The 17,831-nt window shown below is 41.7% G+C and overlaps 4 protein-coding genes across 4 annotated transcripts; 2 read left to right on the top strand and 2 right to left on the bottom strand.

Moving 5' to 3' along the window:
* Nucleotides 1-4,548: 4,548 nt before the first annotated feature.
* On the top strand, nt 4,549-12,858 carry LOC108136450 (ankyrin repeat and KH domain-containing protein mask). The gene is made up of 5 exons (XM_017257629.2): nt 4,549-8,039; nt 8,110-8,368; nt 8,434-9,803; nt 10,191-10,398; nt 10,475-12,858. The coding sequence occupies exons 1-3, from the start codon at nt 7,059-7,061 to the stop codon at nt 9,372-9,374; spliced, it is 2,181 nt and encodes a 726-aa protein (XP_017113118.1). The 5' UTR covers nt 4,549-7,058; the 3' UTR covers nt 9,375-9,803; nt 10,191-10,398; nt 10,475-12,858.
* Nucleotides 5,350-7,000, top strand: LOC108136375 (clumping factor B-like). Its single transcript, XM_041709002.1, has 4 exons — nt 5,350-5,368; nt 5,428-5,562; nt 6,328-6,883; nt 6,919-7,000. Exons 1-4 carry the CDS (start codon nt 5,350-5,352, stop codon nt 6,998-7,000), a joined length of 792 nt encoding a protein of 263 aa, XP_041564936.1.
* Nucleotides 12,859-13,393: 535 nt separating the features above from the next.
* LOC108136453 lies at nt 13,394-14,591 on the bottom strand. Its single transcript, XM_017257635.2, has 3 exons — nt 14,520-14,591; nt 14,144-14,434; nt 13,394-14,083 (listed from the first exon to the last, which is right to left on the bottom strand). Exons 1-3 carry the CDS (start codon nt 14,568-14,570, stop codon nt 13,883-13,885), a joined length of 543 nt encoding a protein of 180 aa, XP_017113124.1. The 5' UTR covers nt 14,571-14,591; the 3' UTR covers nt 13,394-13,882.
* Nucleotides 14,592-14,661: 70 nt separating this feature from the next.
* Nucleotides 14,662-17,762, bottom strand: LOC108136452 (mitoguardin). Its single transcript, XM_017257634.2, has 3 exons — nt 17,190-17,762; nt 15,868-17,076; nt 14,662-15,798 (listed from the first exon to the last, which is right to left on the bottom strand). The coding sequence occupies exons 1-3, from the start codon at nt 17,262-17,264 to the stop codon at nt 15,490-15,492; spliced, it is 1,593 nt and encodes a 530-aa protein (XP_017113123.1). The 5' UTR covers nt 17,265-17,762; the 3' UTR covers nt 14,662-15,489.
* Between the last annotated feature and the right edge of the window lie 69 nt (nt 17,763-17,831).

Below are 17,831 nucleotides of genomic sequence, written 5' to 3' on the forward strand. Positions count from 1 at the left end.
CACCTCTCGTCTCATCCCCCCTCGCGCTGTCTCCTTGGCTCGCCATTGGGGCATGAAAACGAACGTAAGCGTATGTACATGTACATGTTGCGCGGATGTGTGACTGCACTTGTTATATCCGCCGGATGGTAATTGTGTTTGTGATTATGATACGCGGTCACGTTGAAAATGCACCGTTTTATGTGTTACAATTGAACATAAGAAAAACGGCTATGACGATTTTGATAGAAAATGTATTTCAGTAAAGAACTACAAACTTTATTAATCAGAATCCCAGACTAGCAGAGTTTTATTAAGAATTTCCCAATACTAATTTTTTCTTAACTATGATCTTTAAATGTTTAGTTTATAAATTTAACTGAATTTATAATTACTACCAAATCAGTTTTTATTTAGTAGAAAACAAGCACAATTTTTTTTACACTCGAGTTAAGTTAAATTCTGTTTGTAGCGTACAAAATAAATGTACAGATAAACGAAGCACTACCCGTTTTGGTTTCTTTTACTGATGTGTATCAAACATTAAATATGGCACGGAAATAAATATGTATTTACATATATACATATGTATGTACGTATAATAAATAAATGTCCCCATTTATATGTATATTGTTGTATGTACATATGTTTGCGTTTGCATATTTTATTGTAGTTTATGATTCCTCTTGTCAGACACGTAGCTCACATTTCGAAACCCTTCCACAAAATAATAATCTCGACTGTAAAATGAATCGAGTTTCAGTGAAATTTGAGTGCTGCAAAATTTGTGGGCGGAAAGGGGGCGTTAAATAGGGGAACTATTCAATACGAATCGTGGGAAAATGTCTTCGTAGTCATTTCGAGACAGTTTCAAATTTTCTATGCTAGATAACGCAAAAAACGTGGATAAACGAATAGGCACACTGAGTTTCCAATCGGCTTTTAATCCCATTATAAAAAAATAAAATGAATATATATCACGTGGGTACAGTCAAGACTCGGATATTATAACCCATAAACTTATATTTACATCATTTCCAAAAAAAACGTTGCAAATCAATGAGTTAAAACTAATATACCACACATTTTGAGAGCATTTACTGAAGCAAGCAGCCGTCTCGAAAAATCATAGATTTTTATAATCATAAGAAGAAATACAAAAATCCACCCAATATGGCGCCCGTCAATTGCGAATTGCGAATTGACAATTGTGAATTGTCGCTTAACCTTGAACCTGAATTTTGCAGTTCACTTTATTTTGTTTCTGTTTGCCGTGTGCTCACTGTTTTTGTGTCGTTGGTTATTATTATTAGTATAATGCCTTTTGTTTTATCTACCTCTCCTTTCCCCCTCTTCCTCCCTTTTCACACATTGCACTCTGTTGTTCTCGTTTTCATTTTCGTTTTGGGTTAATGAACTGAAATTTTACCACTTTTTGTTTGTTTTTTCGTATATCTAGGGATACATTTTGCGTAAATTTAAATTTTTCATTTCTCTCGGTTTATTTTCGCGAGTGTGCTTGAATCTTTGTGCATACATATGTATGCATTTGTGTTTGTGTTTAAATTTGATTTCGAATAAATATTTTGGTACATTTTTCGCATTCCCTGCTGTCTGCTACTTTTCTTTCTTTATTGAAATTCAAGCAATGAGCGGCATTTGCATCTATTGTGCATTGGTTTTCGCTTTTATTGCTTCCTATTTTTGACCCTCTTTGTTGTTGTGTCGCCTCTGTTGCCGAGCTGTTAAAAATAGTCGACGTGAGAGAGAGCATAAGCTAGAAAAAGAGCGCAAAGAGCGCGAGATAGCGATAACTGTCAAAAAAAGCAAAACAAACTGTCAAATGTCTACGTCATGTGAGTGCGCACACACACGCACGCACGCGCGCACGCATCAATTGTGTTTGTGCAAGTGACGTTTCAATTCGTTTTTGTTTTGTTTTGTTTCGTTACGTTTGCTGATTACTATTTACAGTAAATAACGGCTTGCAGCAACGCGAAATAATTCAATATCTTGATCCTTTGCAAAAAAAATATTTAACCAAATTAAAAAATGGCCAGTAAAAACCACTTATGTACATGTATCTAACGGTTAACAGGTACGCCAAATCCCGTGATCCCTTTTCATAAGGTGCATTCAGGCCAAACGGTTAATATCGAAAAATGTTCGCTACATATTTGTGAAACTAAACAGAAAACAATAGTTTAGTTGGAGAAATGAGGTCTAAATTGAACCGGAAACAACGGCTTACGTTTGTGTATATTAACACTAGTTACAAGTTTTTAGCCAATTTGACATAATATAAACATGTCAACAGTAATTATTGTTTAAGTGATAAAAAATAACAAAGAACGAACAAAATTTCGTTGTTTGTTTTCATGCGCTATTTAATGAATTTAATGAGAGTAAAAAGAAAATGTTGTTTTGAAGTATGTATGAACATACATACATACATATGTTGTTTTGTTGTTTGTAAATGATTCACAATATATAAAAGGGGTCGTGACTCTCCCAATAAAGAAACAAGAATTGGAGCAAACTTTAACTGGATAATCCCAAGCATCTATTAATTCACTAAATTCACTGCACTTGTTCTACCAACATCTTTTTTCAAATGTTTAATTTTAGAACATAATTGGATAATTGGATAATGTAAACCAAAGTACATTAGTAATAAATAACTCTCTGATGTTTATTGATTCACTGCTTAAGAATTACAATAATGTTTTAATGGGAGTTTCACTGTAGATTATATTCCACAGAAAATTGGGTCGCCAGAGTTATGTGGAAATAGATTTTTATATTTGTGAAATACAAACATACAAGTGTACATATGTGCATACATACAATTTGTACATATTTCCGCTCTCATCAACGCTTTCTATTGTAATTTATGGCAATTTGCTGCTAATTTACAATAACAATTTTCATTTGCACTTTGCTCCGAAAATAGCGCAGTGTTGCATTTGCTAGCCAGCAAATTCGATGATGGTGCATAACTATTGTTGTTGTTTGATTTTCTTGTTGCTTCTATACATTTCGTCACCGCTGTTGTTGTTTTTCTTTTAATTTATTTTGCTGTAGCGACGTTGCGCTCAATTGACAGATTGTTCCACTTTTCCGAGCGCGTCCTTGACCCAGAAATAATGGACATACATACATACTTACTTATTAATGTACACCAAACACCTTTTTTTTGTTCCTTTTTGTTACCCTCCTCCGCCCATCCTTTATTTTAGCCTACTAAAATCTATGTTAAGGTCAGCGTACTTCGGCGTTCCTAAACGAATGTCTGCTTACCCACTGTTAAGTGCCACTTTTGTTAACAGGGCCAGGCGACAAAAGTGTCCTCGGCTAAAATTTGATATAGTCGCATTTTCATGACAAGGAGGTCCTTTTAGTCTAGAAATAATTTTATTTTGATATATTATTTACATATTTATATATATTTTTATTCTCAAAATTTCAATAAACGGATAAAAAAATGTATATAAAAATGGCCTTATTTTTTGTCTTGAAAAAATGTCTAAAATTTAGGCTAATAGGCAAGAATGCCCTCTTAACAAGATCCTGACTCAAAATAACATTTAAAACAAGCTTACCTAAATCCAAAAATGAACACGGTTCTAAATGTATAATTTCAAAGGATGGACAGAGTTTTTTTTTATGAAAATCGTGGCTATTAGAAAACAATTCCTTCGCTAAATCACTCAATATCAAGCTGACAGGGAATAATTATTTTTTCTGTTAACAGGGGAACCTTTTCATTTTACTTTAAGCCGAGTCAAACCATTTTTGAGAGGCAACCGAGTAGACTTGAAAATAAATCTTCTTTTTAATAAAAATTTAGTAGTGGCCATTCAGAGTTACATCTCCACTGGTACGACAGCGATATTGACTGCGTATTGCTGGAGTTTTTCCGGGGCGAGTGAAGTGGTCGATGGATGATTGGATTAATTTGGATATAGGGGTTTTATTTCAGTGAAATCATCATTAGCCCGCAAACGGAGGCAAGTAGTCTAATGTATTCGGAATTATGGATTCCATTTGCAGCTGACACATTAAATTTTTTCCTTTTTCCCAATTTCCGTCATTTCCACTTACCAATTATCTATTTCGATTCTACTTTCAGACTGCTACAAAGGAACAACATAACAAACAAATCCGCAAATACAAAACAAGGAGAAAAGAACGGAAGACTAGAAATAATCATAACACAGAGTAGTTAGCATAAGGAAACATACAACAACAACACTGCAAACACTAATATTCTAATTAAAATTCACACAGATCGAAGTATTTTTGGCCTTAAGAGTAAGCATACAAACAAACACCCACACAAACACAGAACAAAGCGAAGAATTTGTAAAAGAACACCAAGCAAAAAATCACATTTAGCCTTATATACAACAACAAAACAAGTTAGTACTAAGTTTATATGGTAAAAGCAAGAGAAGACGAAGAAAGGAACCTAGCGATGGGGAGTTTGTAAGTAGGCTTAAATACTAAAGACCATATATGTATACATCGTAGATAGTAGACGGCCTGGGCTATAACTAATCTAAAAAAAAAACCATACACACAGCGGCAGAAAGGACGAAGAAGACGTTGAGAGGGCTCCTTTCTCAGAAGAAGTAAACAACGAATCTTCTGCAGAAAGAGCTGTAGACTCTGTTCAAGAATCAGTTGCAGAACAAACACCTGAATTATCTGGCAAAGAACCGGAAAAGGAGAAGCATTTCCCAATTCCTGAAGGATTAGCACCAGCACCTGAAGATTCGGCTGCTTTCTTAGAAGACGTAAACAACGAATCTTCTGCAGGAAAAGAAGAATCAGGCGCAGATTCACCTCCTTCTTCGGCTCCTTTCTTAGAAGAAGGAAACAACGAATCTTCTGCTGAAAAAACCGTAGAATCTGTTAAAGAATCAGTCGCAGATCCACCTCTCAATTCTCAAGTACAAACACCTGAATTATCTGGCGAAGAACCAGAAAAGGAGAATCATTCCCCAAATCCTGAAGGATCAGCACCAGCACCTGAAGATTCGGCTTCTTTCCTAGAAGAAGTAAACAACCAATCTTCTGCAGGAAGAGAAGAATCGGGCGCAGATTCACCTCTTTCTTCGACTCCTTTCTTAGAAGAAGGAAACAACGAATCTTCTGCTGAAAAAACCGTAGAATCTGTTAAAGAATCAGTCGCAGATCCACCTCTCAATTCTCAAGTACAAACACCTGAATTATCTGGCGAAGAACCAGAAAAGGAGAATCATTCCCCAAATCCTGAAGGATCAGCACCAGCACCTGAAGATTCGGACAGTGAAATCAAGTCTCCAGAATCCAAAGAAGAGGAAGAGAATGATAATAAGGAAGACGATGACATTCGCACAGGATCGTTATTGCAGGGATCTATAGCTGAACAATCAACATCTCTAGCTGTACAATCATCTGAAGATTCAAACTGTGAAACCGAAAATTCACAGAACAAGGAGAAGGATAAAATCCAAGAGTTCTTGTCGGAAATTGACGAAGAAAGTGGATCGGAAGCTGAACCATCAACATCAACATCAACATCCAAAGATTTAGACCGTGCATCCTTATATTCAGATTCCGAAAAACAAAGTGACGGAGAATCTGACCAATCAGCTGAAGATTCAAACCGCGATTTGAACGAAGAAGAGCGAGGCCCCAGGAAGTCTAAAAAAAAGGAGTATACTATAACACCGCGCCCATGGCAAGGAGTCGAATCGCAAAGTGACTCAGAATCTGAACAATCAGCTGAAGATTCAAACCGTGATTTAAACGAAGAAGAGCGAGGCCCCAGGAAGTCTAAAAAAAAGGAGTATACTATAACACCACGCCCATGGCAAGGAGTCGAATCGCAAAGTGACTCAGAATCTGAACAATCAGCTGAAAATTCAAACCGTGATTTGAACGAAGAAGGGCGAGGCCCCAGGAAGTCTAAAAAAAAGGAGTATACTATAACACCACGCCCATGGCAAGGAGTCGAATCGCAAAGTGACTCAGAATCTGAACAATCAGCTGAAGATTCAAACCGGGATTGGAACCAAGAAGAGCGAGCGCTCAGGAATTGGCCCACCAATCAAGCTAGTGACTCAGAATCTGATCATTCAACATATGGATACCCACACTTAACCAATCGGCAAGTAATTGAAATCAGGGAATATATCGCATCGGGCCGCTTTGAAGAATCACATGAATTTGAATCTGATAGTGAAGCTTCTACTGTCAAATTCGAGCCACCATCAGACAACGAGGAAGAGGAACCAAACCCTGATGTTTCAGTAGATCTTTTAGACAGACAGCACTCAGAAAATTTAAATTTTTTCTCAGAATCCGAAGAAGAGGAGCCTGCTCAAGTAGACGATAATTATAAATCCCCAAAAGCGCCTTTAGAATCTAGGAAAGTTGTGGAATCAGAAGAAGATACTGCGGACGAAGATTCAGAGGAGGAAAGACAGCCTTGTTTTTCAGAAGCTGAAGAAGAGGAGCATGATCAACTAGACGATAATTATTATAATTCCCTAGAACCACCTTTAGAAACTGAGCGAGTTGTGGAATCAGAACAAGATACCGAGGACGAAGATTCTGAGGAAGAAGAACAGGAGCCTTTTTCTCCAGAAGATCGTCACACAGATACCGATACCGATACTGACTCGGATTCCGATCCAGACGATAAACGCGAACCTTCTAGCTCTGAGGAAAGCAACGTAGAGCAACGCCAAAATCCTAAGGGCGGCGGAGAAGACAACGACGAAGACCAGACTTCAACTTCTCACGCGGACGGAGATCAAGGTGCAGATTCTGAGGAAGCTAACGATTCCACACCTTCTGACTACCAGAAGAAGGAGAGAGCTCCAATTTTGAAAGAGAACGATACCCCATCAGAGTCTGAATCAGATTCGGGTATATCATTGGGTTCAGATATTACTACTGCTACTGCCTTACAACGAACTGCACGCAAAAGAAAATCGCCATATTGCTGGGAGGAGCGCAGCAAAGTTAAGTGCAGGAAACTCGATCTTCTTTGCTGGATTCAAGAGAAGCGGGACAAGTGCGAGCCGATGCAAAACGAAATGGTCAGCATACCGGTGGCCAACTTGAACGGCGGCCTTAAGGCGGCCAGCAGCGGATCCGGAGTGGGTGTGGCGGCCACGGGCGGTGTCGTCTCCTCGGCGGTGCTGGCCAATGCGCCACGTGTCTACCTGACGCCCTCCTCCACCTTCATGGCCAATCGTCAGGCGACGGCTGGCATGGTGGCGGCCACGGGTAAGCTCAGCGGATCATTGATAGGCGGCGGCATCGGCGGCATCGGCGGTGGCGGCGGTGGCGGCGGCGGCACAACAACAATGGTCGGCGGCACCTCATCTGCCGCCGGCACCGTTCGTTACTTTTCGCAATTCAGCAAAGTGCAAACGGCCGGCGGACCCAGTCTGCAGCGAAAACTGGTCAACGGCGACACCATTGTGCTGGCCAATGGCAACAAGGGTCTGTTCCTCACCAGCAGCAGCAGCAGCAACAGCGACAGGGCCACGGTGCTGTCCACCATTGCCGCCAATGGCAATTGTTCGCTGCAGGCCAAAACGGAGCTCTTGGAGGAGGAGGACATGCAGCCGGGAACTGTGATCCAGGACGACGACGACGACGACGAGGAGGACGAGATGGAGGTGGATGGTGATGGGGATGGAGATGGAGATGGAGATGGAGATGGGGATGGTGATTCGGACAAGGACGAGGACGAGGACGACGAGGAGAAGAGCAAACGCAGTGCACCACAGGATCAGCCACTGGCACTGACCACCAACTCGGCGGAGGGCAACGCCTCCGACGATGAGCCCGAGCTGGACATTGTGATCAACAATGTGGTCTGCTCCTTCAGCGTGGGCTGCCATTTGAAGCTACGTGATATTGCCCTCCAGGGCTCGAATGTGGAGTATCGTCGCGAGAACGGAATGGTGACCATGAAGCTGCGCCATCCCTACACCACGGCCTCGATTTGGTCGTCGGGCAGGATCACCTGTACGGGTGCCACCTCCGAGTCAATGGTATGGTTTATATTCGTATATATCTTTCTGTAAGCCGACGCTTTAATTGACAATATGTTTCATCTTTTAGGCCAAAGTTGCGGCTCGTCGCTATGCCAGATGCCTGGGCAAGCTTGGGTTTCCCACTCGCTTCCAGAACTTCCGGATTGTCAATGTGCTGGGCACCTGCAGCATGCCGTGGGCCATCAAGATTGTCAACTTCTCGGAGCGTCATCGCGAGAATGCCAGCTACGAGCCGGAATTGCATCCCGGTGTGACCTACAAGATGCGTGATCCCGATCCAAAGGCCACCCTCAAGATCTTCTCCACCGGTAGCGTAACCGTCACAGGTGAGTGGGTGTATACATCATCTCCCCTCGATCCATTTCTAATTACGGTTTTTAATGACCATCAGCGGCCAGCGTAAGCCATGTGGAGTCGGCCATCCAGCACATTTATCCGCTGGTCTTCGAGTTCCGCAAGCAGCGTTCGCCGGAGGAGCTGCAGCATTTGCGCCAAAAGCAACGACAGCAAACCGGTGGCGCCGATCCCAACGAGCTGGAGAGCCAGGTCGTCTCCGAGAACAAGGTGGCCGCCCAGGATAATATCTTTATTAATACAACGGCGGCGCACACGAAGCCGCTGCCGGGTGACAATACGCCGGCCACCTCGGGCATCATGTCCACCACTATTGATAGCACGGAGCGCCTTAAGCAGTTGGAGAGCTACCACCAGATGATGCAGCGTACGCAGGTGGAGCGTCGTCACATACCCTTCCAGGGTGAGAAGGTAGCCTCCGCCTCCACCTCGGCAGCAGCCGCCAAATCCTCGGGGGATAATATCTGTGCCAATGCTCGTCGCCGGGCCACCGAATGCTGGGCCACCAAGCTGCAGAACAAGCGTCCGCGTTACAATGATCCCGGCACTACGGGCAGCGTTAATAATGCCTCGGGCACTGCTGCCACCACCTCGTCATCATCATCAGCCTCAGTCTCAGCATCAGCATCAGCCTCAGTCGCCTTCAATGTTGCCTCATCGTCGTTGGGCAGCAACCAGTCGGCATACCTGCGTAATCCTCTCAAGACGGCCGCTCTGGCCAATGCCCGTATGCGCGGGGCCAAGGTGCCAACGGGCATGGTGCTCAAGCCGGGCACACGTATTGCACCCACCAGTGGCTTCCTGCACCAGCACCAGCAGCAGCATCTGCAACATCAGCAGCAGCAGCAACAGCAGCAGCAACAACTACAACAACAACAGAAGATGATGCGCCAGACCAGCTTCTCGCCCAGCGATTTCCAGGTGGACGACTTGATCGAGGAGGAGGACAGGAACGAGTTGGACCTGCTCCAGTATTAAGCTACTAGCGCTGGCCATGCCAAAACATTTAAAACTTAAATAAGAGATGGATGGAAACACACACACACACACGCACGCACGATGAAACAAACAAACAACGTGCCACACAAAACAAACAACAAAACACAGAAAACTAAACGAATCGAATTGAAACGAATTGAAACACACACAAACACAAAGCCCAGAGAGCTTTTCACCCAATTCGTTTGTTCGTTCGTTTAAGCCATTTTTCATCACACATTTGTTTGTGTTCGCCGCATTTAAACGAACTCGAGGAAGAACAAGACGCTGGTCCGAAAACAAAAAAAATTGAGATGGAAGAGCAATCAAACAACATGAATCCAAAGCGAAACTAAAATTCCCCATCCAGCAACACCAACAAAAACAAAATCAACAACAAAACGAAGAGCCAAATATTTAACTTATAAGGTGAGTCAAATACATATTTTAAGCGTTTACATTTTTAAGTTTTCGTATTCCGAATTTTGGCCTTTAAATTTCGGCTTTTATGTCGTTTAAAAAGCATTGGGCATTCTTTACATACATTTTTATCGATTCATTTTCATCAAAAAAACTTTATAAATGAAAAATACGGTTATTTTATATATTAAATCTTTTAAAGTATTAAACTATTACTTGATTCCATCAAAAGAAATTAAATTCATTTTAAAATTGCTGTTATCTAGTTTTAAAAATTTGATTTTACAAATGATTTAGAGCAGTAATTAATGCCCTATCCTTTTAAGAATTTAAAATTACTTTTAAGATAATGGCTTCCTACTAATATCCATATTTTTTTTGACTTTCTCCTTGCAGATTTACGTTTAAACGACTATAACTTAAATAAGCACGCAGAAACAAAAAAGCATATAGCATATAAATTATTTCGACCCCGAAATATCCCCTGCAACCTCAAAAACATCCATATGGTAAACACACAGAGCTTACCACAACGTAAATTTAAGTGTAGACTTAAAACTGACAGCAAAATACGCGTTATGAAATACGTATGCCAGCGTCTTACGTATGTAACCAAAACCTGTGGATTGCGTTGAGTTTTTTATTATTATTATTATTATTTTTTTTTTTTGTTAAAATAGGTAATTTATGTGAGCAAGACCACCGCCTAAACAAATACTGTAAACCTAAATGGATCGCATTATAATGGATCCGCACACATACGACTTATCAAAAGCAAGCAGTGCGAGGCGAGCAAGCAGTTGGCAGTCAAGCAGTTTGGATCGCACGCTTACTTTATTGTTTGAACTTAAATTCAGACCAAGTTCTTCCGAAACAAACCAAAATTCTCAAGCAAAAACAGGAAGAAGAGACAAGAGAAAACACTAGAATAATTACACTAATTAACTGATAAACAAACAACTAATTAACTTTTCATGTATCTTCATCCAATTTTTTTTGTTTTCGATCTAAGTTTTATATGCTATAAGCGCTTCGTGTGAAGCAAAAGAAACAAAAGAAACAAAACAAAACCACATTTCAATACAATTATAATTATATTATAATACACACACAACCAATATCTGGTCAATATTAAACCAATAATAACAAATTAAAACTTCAGCAAGTAAATATTTTTAGTTTATGATAGTAGTTTTTGGGTTATGCATAAACTCGTCGAATTAAGCATACATTGACGTAGGTAAAAACAATAGTGAATTCGGGAATTAGGTTTATGCAACACTTAGAAACTATTATCATATATATTCGTATGTAGTAGTGTGTTTTTATTTTTATTTCGCATTATTTTAAAGAAACGAAAGTGGAAGCAACTTAAGCGTAGATTTACAAACTTGTTCCTGTGTTGTTAAAATCAGAAAGTAAATCCGAATCATAAGCAATAATATAATGTTTTTGTTGTAAAAGAGGTAAAAATTTAAAAAGAAAATACTCACGTTAAACATAAAATAAACTCTCTAGATGTTTTGGCGTGCCTTCACCCATAAATAGGAAAAAAGAGATACGATAGCCAATTGTACAATCATTGAAATAGTACTTCCAGACCAGAGCCCGAACTTTGTACATATATAAACCCAAAATTGATGTTTTCCAATTAAACGTGAATTGCCTCGTTCTTTACATCAACTTTCAATTTCTTTTGTGCTTGACATAGAACAAACTTTCATATCGTTCAACTTATGCATAATCAAAATATCTTAAAAAAACAAAATGTAAGAAATATCAATGTTTTTCTTTAATAATTTAAACATTTCTTTAAAAAATGTATTTTTGATTTGCATAAACGAAATCGAGAAATGAAAATGCCTTTAGGGAACAAATAACTAGCGCGGAAAGGAAAGAGATAGGTTTAGGTATAGTGAAAGAGAAAGATAAAGAGAAGGAGAAGGATATTGACCAGATCGGAGCCGAAATGTATTTTTTGTGTATGCGAATGTGGATAGGTCGAAACAGACCCGAACGTGTTACAATTGCAAAATTAACTAGCCACTAAGCTTAGTCCTAAGTTAGTTGAGAAACGGAATACTAAATTGTAAGCCAAAATGCATATAGCAATCTAAATGTACATAAAATAGTTGTTAACAAATCACAAAACAAACAAAAGCAAGAAACCAACAATAGAGTAAAGTCTTCACGTGTAACTGCCTTCGGAAATTACAAAGAACGAATGAAAATCCATTTAAATGCGGGAAGTAATCTGTTAATCACGATTGTAAATTACTTCAATTGAACCTAGTACTTTCACCCGATTTTTGTTTAAACAACAACAACAACAACAACCATCAACAAACAGACAGATCGAAAGGCCTAAATAAGTGTATTTGGTTTCATGAACTTTAAAAAAGCAAAACTAAATATTAATATAGTATACAGATATATTTTTGATTATTATGTATTTAAAGGAGAACAATGAAATGATGCAAGTATCGATGATAACTAAGAAAAAAAACAAATTAAGAAATCAAATAGCATAATTCTGTTTTTGTTTTGCCGTAAAGACTGCATTATACCAACAATTAATTATATACAAAATAATAAATAAATAACTGATAGAGCTGGCGAGCAAGCTTTGCATTAAGCAGAGAACAAAACGGATAAATAAATATTAAATCAAACAGAAAATATCTAAAAAAAAAAAACAACAAAACAAAACAAAACAAAACATGGAAAACAAAACCAAGAAACATTTATTTATTAGATCCTAAGAAAACAGAGAGAAGTTTTCGCCAGCGGAGATCGAGTCAGGCCAGAGGCGGACCTTAAAGGTCTCGCATCCAATACGAAAAGCAAGATGAAATTACCTTACCAAAACGTGCTAGCCCCCAATCCACCACAATCCATGGTAATTCGGTGGGAGAGTCTACAAAAGTCTATAATAAGGCGAGAATCGGAATAATTAAAACTACCGTATGATAAATCAATTACCAACTAGCTGGCTAACTTATATCCACTAAGATTTATAGTTCCCCCTAATCCCTGAAACTAGTTCTAAGTGCATAAGTTGAAAGCAAGAAAAAAACTAAAAGTTAGATTTATACATTAAATATATATATATATATATTTATATATATATATATATGGAGAAGAGAGGAGCGAAGAGGAAGATAAAGCTGAAGAGGAAGGTATACTTTAGTTTTGAGATTGTTTGCTGCATCTTTCACATCTGAAGCAATAAATTATATACCAGAGTTATTGCGAAGCTCTAGGTTTTTGAAAAAGCTAGTCTTGGGCCATCTTAAACTGGCGATTTCTCATATTGAACGTTTCGTGAAAAACATTTGGTTGTTCATATTTAACAAAAGGGCCACCACCACCACCACCACCACCACACAAAACATAAACGACAACAACTGATTTGATGTATGTATTTAGTTTAACGCTTAGACCCTAGTTTCCAAATCACACGAAATAAGCTAAGCAACAGTAAAATTCGAGGAACGTGAAAATGCCTTTCCTGAACTGCAGTCAACACTCAAATAAACGACAAACAAACAAAAATGAGAAAACAAACCAACCAACCAAATAAAAGCAAATTGTTTGAATAAAAATCAAATTACATAAAACGTATGCGCATTATTATTATTGGGCTTCATTTTTACCCATCATCGTTCTTCCAAGGGAATTTAAACATAAATATTTGAAATAAATGGTGCCACCCATGGATTTTGTTTATTTGAGTAAATATAGTCCCTGTAATTTAACAAAACGCATTGCTTAGTGTTTTGAGGCTGGCTGTAAACGATGCAGCGGTTCTACTTACATATATCCTAATGCAGTTAGCCCTATCTGAGCCTAAAGATAATTTGGTTGAATTTTTTTTTTTTTACTTTGCCTTATCTGGTTAATTATATTCATTCACTCGCATAATGGTGAATGATTAATTTTTGAATTGGCTTACTCTTTTTACTGGTTGTAAACGATGCAGTGGTAGTGGTGCTGCTGCTTCCCTAGTAAAGATGTTTTACAAATGCTGGAGGATTCAATATAGAGTTGGCCAACATCTTTGCATTGCTAAGATTCCCCTGGGAGTTTTATACAGTTTGTCCACTCAGGTGCTTCTGGCAGGAGTGGGTGATGAAGAAAACCACCGACACTGCGGTGGTGATTGCGATGTAGTACAGATGGTAGATAATGAAGTCGTTGCACCACAGCTTCATAAAGTGCTCACGATGATGGAGGTCAACAGTGGCCAATAGTAGCACCACCGACAGCAGCGAGCCCATCAGTATCATCTGGTGAAAAGAGTAGATCATCTTATATACGAACACCGAATCCCAATCTACGTTTATTACCGCATTGGAGGTGGCCAGGTTAATCTGAAAGTCGCCCAGGTATTTGGCCCGATTGAGGAGCGTGGCAGTGAAGGAGTAGATCAGCGTGAACACCACCGTCCAGCGCATGTAGAAGAGCTCCAGCCAGCTGAGATGCGGTGCATCCAGATTGTTTACGATCAGCGTGTTTTGACATCCCGAGCCGAATACCTCAACATCATTGGCCTCCAACGGGATGCTCAGATGCATGGCTGTGTCCAAGTGGATGTGGATGATCTTGTTCAGCATGTGCAGGACCACAAAGCAGGAGATCTGTGTGTGTGTGTGTGTGTGTGTGTGTGTGGAAAACGTGGATTGGATCGGTTTGGCAGGCAAATGCAGCTGGGCAGGAACTCACGAAGGCGCCGAGTGATAGGAGACCACAACAGAGACCCAGTTCCTTGCACATCTTGTCACTGAAAGCGTCCGGCTTCGACTGAGTCTACCGTCTGGTGTCTCAACTTCACTTTTCGCCCAATACCCTACATAACGAGAGTTACTTCGGTTTGCCATTATCTGATCACTATATTTCACATAATTCAGAATTAGTTTACAAAAAACATTCTCATATAGGGGGATAATATTTGAAATTCGGGATCATCATCCAAAGGAACGATTGGTCGTTAGTTTGGTAAAAAAAAAAAAACGTATTTCAAATAATTCAACAATGTTTGGATTTCTTCGTTCACAGTATATCCGATTTTTATATCATGTAGTACTTATTTAATATCTTAAATTGTTTAAATTGTTCGTTTTTTAAAAAAAGTAATAAATTGATCATAAAGATTAACATAAAGCTATGTATATTTTCAACTTCCACAAATTTTTATTGTGAATAATGAATAATTATAACAAAATATTAATAATTGCTTTCAGGGGTTTTAGTGACGAAAATATATAACTGATCCATGTTTAATTTCTGACTTAAGTACTTTCTCTTGTGCGTGGTAATGTCAGCGTATGTGGTATAAATCACTGAACTCATATAGTAAAGGGTATGCGACGTGTCGGTTACCAAGGCCGACTTCTTCCACGCAATCGGAGGCATCGCAGCTGGATTTTTGCTCGGAACGGGCGGTAAACAGTTTTATTTTACAAATGTTGTATTTTTTTTTTTTTTTTTTGGCGACTTAAATGCAGCTTAATCATACAATGACGGTGCGTGGATTTGTTTGGTGTCGTGTGGCTGAATGCATGAGGCTTTAAAATTAGTCAACTTGTGTGGAGCTTTTCTTAGGGAAACTACCGAACCAATCGGGTTTGTAAAAAGTTAAAAGTTAAAGTCCAAGAAGTATGGTTGGTTGAAAGGCTGAAGTGAATGCCAAACACTACTGGCTAAATTTGACGCCAATGTTGTTGACACGCGTCTGCATGTGCTGCAGGACATCCTGCGAGAACTCCTCGATGGTGGTGAAGCGGCTCTTCTGGAAGCTGAAGATGTCGCCCAGGAAGGCGAGCAGCTGCTCCCTGAAGTAGTGGCAGATGTCGCGCAGGTTCTCGTTGGGTCCGAAGAAGCCCCATGCCATCAGCGGCGATATCTGCTCGGATATCACATAGAAGTGCGACATGAATCCGTTGGGAAACTTGAGCATGCGCTTCTTCGCCTTCAGCACCGACCACACGGCCGTGGTGAGAGCCTGGAATGCAAACAAACCAAACGAGGCATGAGTAAATCTGTATTGACTTCTTGGGAGTTTCATACTCACCGTCTCTTTGAATCCGTTGGACAGCCAGCGGTTTTGCACCACTGCCGTGACGCTGGCCGGCGGCGCATCAAGGTCCTTGAACGAATCCAGGATGATAAAGTCCAGACAGATGTCGTAGAAGGTCATCGCCTTGACATTGCGCTGCTCCAGCTCCATTTGGATGCACGGCCAATTGCTGCTGTCGTGCAGATAGTTGACCATGTCCTCGTAGCCGACGAGGAACTCCTTGGTGTCCTTGTCGCCCAGGCAAAGCAGATCGGTTAGGATCTGACGGCCGGCATCGCAGATCCATTGGCCCACCGCCGGATCCTTGAACAGGAACTGAAAGGCCAACCGAACGCAGTGCAGCTTGGCCAGATACTCGGTGTCGGTGCTGCAGTGCATCAGCTCCGCCCGAATAGTGCGACACGGCACCGTGTACTCATCGTGATGCTTGAGCGCCGTCTGGAAGAGCGGATACTCCTCGTACGAGGTCTCGATGAAGCCGTCGAATTCCCGCAAATCCGCCACCTGGTCCAAGGCGGAGGCAAAGCTTTCCGCCGAATCAAAGTTGGGATCGGAACCGGCTCGACTGAGGACACTGCCGGACTTGCGGGATCGCCGATCGTCGTCCACTTCCTCCTCGGCCTCGTCAATGGAGTGCTCCTCGCGGAACAGCACCGAGCGCTGGTCCAGGAAGAGCAATTCACTCTGCTCCTGCAGTGTGTAGGCCATCTCCAGCAGGTTCTGGATCTCGCGGCAGAACTCCGAGTCCTCCGCCGTGGTCATCAGGGCGGGCAGGCCGCCGGGCGAGTAGTGTGCCGCCAGGGCATCCTCCCAGAAATTGATCACCGTGTCCAGCGCCTCCATGCCCATCATGCCCAGCTGTTGGGCCGTCAGTTGGGTGACCACCGAACCGGTGCCGCCGCCGCCGCTGCCACCGCCAGGCGCGGCATTCTGTACGCCCAAGACGCCGACGCCAATCGAACCGGAGGCCATGGACAGGCGGTCCGAGTAGGCCAGTGTGGAGCCCACCGGACTGCCCGATCTCGCCGAGGCCTTGGACCCGGCTATCGAGATGAGGTCGTTGGGGCTGCGCATGCTGTTACGGTTCCTCCGGCCCGTGTACTTCCTGGCCCTTCGAGGCGGACGCGGTGGCTTGCGGCGCCGCAGGAAGCGTGAGAGGACGCTCATCAGAGCTACGCCGGCCGTCAGCGAGAAGAGGACGACCTGTTAAAGGGATCACGCTAATTAGTAAGCAGTTTAATGTATCTATACTGTCTTTGAACTGCCAAAAGGTTGTAGGACAACCTTCTTAGGAGTACTCTCAGTTTGGTACCCACCTTTGTGGTGGTGGAAACGCGGAAGGGCAGCAGGCTGCCGCCACTGGTCCAGGAGGCCGGCATGAGGCGTTGCATCCTGCGGCGAGGGGAACTCCTTGGTGAATCCTGAGAGTCCGTTCCGCTGGGAATGGGAATGGAAAACGGCAATCTCTGGGTGCGTCGATGATGCGTGCTCGTCGTGCTTTGAGGTTAGACCTCTGCGCCCACTCCGCGATGCCCGCTCATCGGCTGGCGCTATCAGTGTCTTTTGGTTTCGGTCTTTCTGGCGCGGCTTTGACCCTGCGCCCCATGTGCGGAATGCGCCCTTTGGAATGGGTCAAGTTCTGTTGATGCTGCTGCTGTTGCTGCTGCTGCTTTTGGTGGTGACCCAATCGATTAACTCCGGCTATGGAACTCCAGTGGTCTAGGGGACTGGGCGGAGTTTCACTTCGCCTCTGTTATCAGTGGAAACTTTCACTTTTAGGCCTGAAAACAACAAAATTAAATTGCATCACAATGTTTCTGGGAGAGAAGAGGAAAGATGAGCAGAGCGCGGAGCGGCCGATAGGCCTATACCCCCTCTTTCCCAGGCCTATCGCGATTCGATATCACAAGGTGTGATTTCGATAGGTCTAGCGGCAAAAAAAAAATATAAATCACGTA

The sequence above is a fragment of the Drosophila elegans genome, unplaced genomic scaffold (genome assembly GCF_018152505.1).
Source record: "Drosophila elegans isolate 14027-0461.03 unplaced genomic scaffold, ASM1815250v1 contig_149, whole genome shotgun sequence".
Classification (NCBI taxonomy): Eukaryota; Metazoa; Arthropoda; class Insecta; order Diptera; family Drosophilidae; genus Drosophila; species Drosophila elegans.